Here is a 3,079-nt window from a genome sequence, read left to right as displayed (position 1 = left end):
CCGTTAATAGGGGAAACATACCGATCACTGTGCGCGATCGAATCGCCGTCGAGTATAAGTGGAACAATTATCGGTCGCGTCTTCTCGAAACGAGCGCGAGTAAATGCGATTCGTTCGACGGTCGCTATAGGAGTGCTCAATCTCGATCGTAAGGCTCGACGAATCTCGGGCGACGCGGTCGGGAGGGCGCGCAGACACGGCCCTCTACTACCGAACACGATACATTGCATCATTTGCGGCCCCTCCAATTGCGGTAAAACGAACGTGTTGATAAGCAAGCTCGAAAGTCCGCATGGCGCACGCTTTGAGAATGTGTACGTCTACTCGAAATCTCTGCAACAACCAAAATATCGATATCTGGCGGAACTGCTCGAGTCGATAGACGAGATCGGCTATCACGCGTTCTCAAACAATAGCGATGTCGTACCACCGAGCGAGGCGCTTCCCGATTCGATATTCGTGTTCGATGACGGCCTGTGACAAGCAGAACGCGATCAGGGAATATTTTGCCATGGATCGACACTCGAATATCGATTGTTTCTATCTTTGTCAGACATATGCTAAAATTCCAAAACACCTGATACGCGACAACGCGAATCTCTTGATTCTGTTTAAACAGGATGGCACTAACTTAAAGCACGTTTACAACGAGCATGTAAACACGGATATGTCGTATGAGATTTATGAGATATATGAGATTTTTACGCTCTATGTCGCGCGTGTTGGAAACGTAAATATGGTTTCGTAGTTATCGATAAAGACAGCGCGTTAAGAAATGGTAGATACAGACGGGGATTTAACGATTTCGCCGTGGTGTAAAGCGATCAGTTGTGCTACGAGAATGGACGTTGACACTGCGGCTGGTACGAATGTCGCTCGGTTGGAAAAAACGGCGCGAGAGATCGCGAAGACTCAGAACTCTATACGTAAAAAGTACAGAGAATTAAAGACCGGTGAAATAGAAGAGGAGATCGCGCTGGAGAGACGACTCAAGCCGATCGTTCAGCCGTTGAAACGAATTGCCGAGAATACTACGCGAGACGAGGAAATCGACCCGATCGCATTCGTCGGTGCTAAGAGAAAACGCGAAATTGATGATGATGACGAACCATCGTCTAGACCGACGAGAAGACGCCTCTCGACGAGATCGCCCTTGATCGCGACGGTGAGTCCCGCGACTAGAAATGAATCGGAAGAATCAATATCGAACGCGCAATGAGGACCATTAGGTCGCAAATATATGGGCGCGCTTCTAAGCGGGGACAAACAGAGCGAGATCGATCACGTTTACGGAGTGTACTTCGATTTAGATGGCTCGATGCTTGGCGATAGACGATTCGACGTGACCGCCGACGACAGCGTGATCATCGGCGACCCGCGATATCCGGGTACCGCGGGTTTGTACGAATTGATTTTCAAGAGACTTCCCGACGACGCTGTGTACACAGAGAACGACAAGCAAACGTACAAGAATATACTGTTAATTACAAACGCCCATCGACGTGGTCACAATGCGCTTATGCCTATTCTAGGAAACAAAGGTTTCAAGTACAAACATATTATCGCGCCACTATTGCTCGATAAGGATAAAAGTGGTGCTGGTATTAGTAAAGCGAGAAAAAAAGGGATCGACTCTATTCCATTCGCTATGCGGGTGAGAAACAAAAGAATCGAGTACGTCCATTGGGACGATCCCAACGAATTAGTCGATCGTCTTCGATTACTCGATGCCTCTAGACGAGCTGGCAACGATGCTCACGACAATGAGATTCTATCGATACTCGAGGAACTTCGCGAGATTGACGCGATCGAGTAAAACGTGGCGCGCGCTGGTGGCGACCGGTATTCCTGTTATGTTGGTGAACAAGTTCGGAAGACCGCTGGAGTCGTTCGGCGGAGGCGACAGGGTACGCTCACGACCGTCGATCGATTCCTTACGTCGCTATATGCGTAATAACGCTCTCTGTCTAAGTGACGATTACTACGATGCTAGAGACAAAATTATACGGCGTTTAGCCACACCTAAAACCGATACCGACGCCGCGAGTAAAAGTTACGTGGACAGCGCGTTTCGAGACGCAGAAGCGAAAATCTCCGAGACGAGTGAATTCTCGACAAGCACTCGAACTTTATTGTCAAAGATGAACGAGAGCACGGTTAGATCGATCGGTGAATTGGAGGAATCTATGACGCGCGTAGCCAGATTGTTTCTCAAATACGATATGCAGATTGCCGAGATTACGAGCAGATTATCACACGCGGTAGATTCGTCACCCGCGAGGGCATGATGTCCGTAAATAAATTCGGGAAATCTCTGGAAAAGCAACGCGGCATTGACGATCGTTCGACGATCGCATCCCTACGGGCGTACGTGCGTCGCAGCGCGCTCTGCCTTAATCCGAATGACTATGACGTCAACAGACGTAAGATACGTCATTTAGATACACCGATCGATGATACCGACGCGACAACCAAAGGTTATGTCGACGAAGCGCTTCGCGTAAGGAGCGAGGAATCAAAAGTTCTAACGAACGAATTACGAAAACAGCTAGAAGATATGAACAAGCGAATTCGAAATATTCTCTTGCAGTATTACGACGTAAAAACCGAGGTGGATATTTTGCAACATCTTGAGAAGAAGAGCGAAGCCTCGCTCGTCGATCACGACAAACGAATAGAGAAGATGAGAGACACAGTGGAACATGAGCTCGAAAAACGGGACGAATCGCGAAAGAGAGATCTGAGCGAGATCCGAGGAGTCATTGAGACGCTCCGTGACACTCAGGAGAAACGAACGCGAAATCTAGAGGAATCACTGCGACAGATCCAGGAAAAGAGAGAAGCTTTATTCGTCGATCTCGATAAACGAATAAGAGAAACGAAACAATTACTCGATAAATGGCACAATCAACGACTTAAAGATCTGCTCATATTTCAACGTGAATTAGGACGAATGGAGGAAAAACAAGACAAAGTGCGAACTAGAGACTCGAGCGAGATTCGAAAGACCGTCGAAACGATCAGCGACGCTCAGGAAAGACGAACACAGATCCTAGAGAAATCACTGCATAATCTAGAG

The 3,079-nt window shown here is 47.9% G+C and overlaps 2 protein-coding genes across 2 annotated transcripts; both read left to right on the top strand.

The window, feature by feature from the left end:
- The first annotated feature begins 775 nt into the window (after positions 1-775).
- Positions 776-1,219, top strand: LOC148938029 (uncharacterized). Its single transcript, XM_089073662.1, has one exon. The coding sequence runs from the start codon at positions 776-778 to the stop codon at positions 1,217-1,219; it is 444 nt and encodes a 147-aa protein (XP_088929788.1).
- Positions 1,220-1,240: 21 nt separating this feature from the next.
- LOC148938028 (uncharacterized) lies at positions 1,241-1,836 on the top strand. The gene has a single exon (XM_089073654.1). It carries the CDS (start codon positions 1,241-1,243, stop codon positions 1,814-1,816), a length of 576 nt encoding a protein of 191 aa, XP_088929780.1. The 3' UTR covers positions 1,817-1,836.
- The last annotated feature ends 1,243 nt before the right edge of the window (positions 1,837-3,079 follow it).

This window comes from Pogonomyrmex barbatus, unplaced genomic scaffold (genome assembly GCF_055798465.1).
Source record: "Pogonomyrmex barbatus isolate J1 unplaced genomic scaffold, ASM5579846v1 scaffold1, whole genome shotgun sequence".
NCBI classification, from domain to species: domain Eukaryota; kingdom Metazoa; phylum Arthropoda; class Insecta; order Hymenoptera; family Formicidae; genus Pogonomyrmex; species Pogonomyrmex barbatus.
This window is presented reverse-complemented; position numbering and strand designations above follow the sequence as displayed.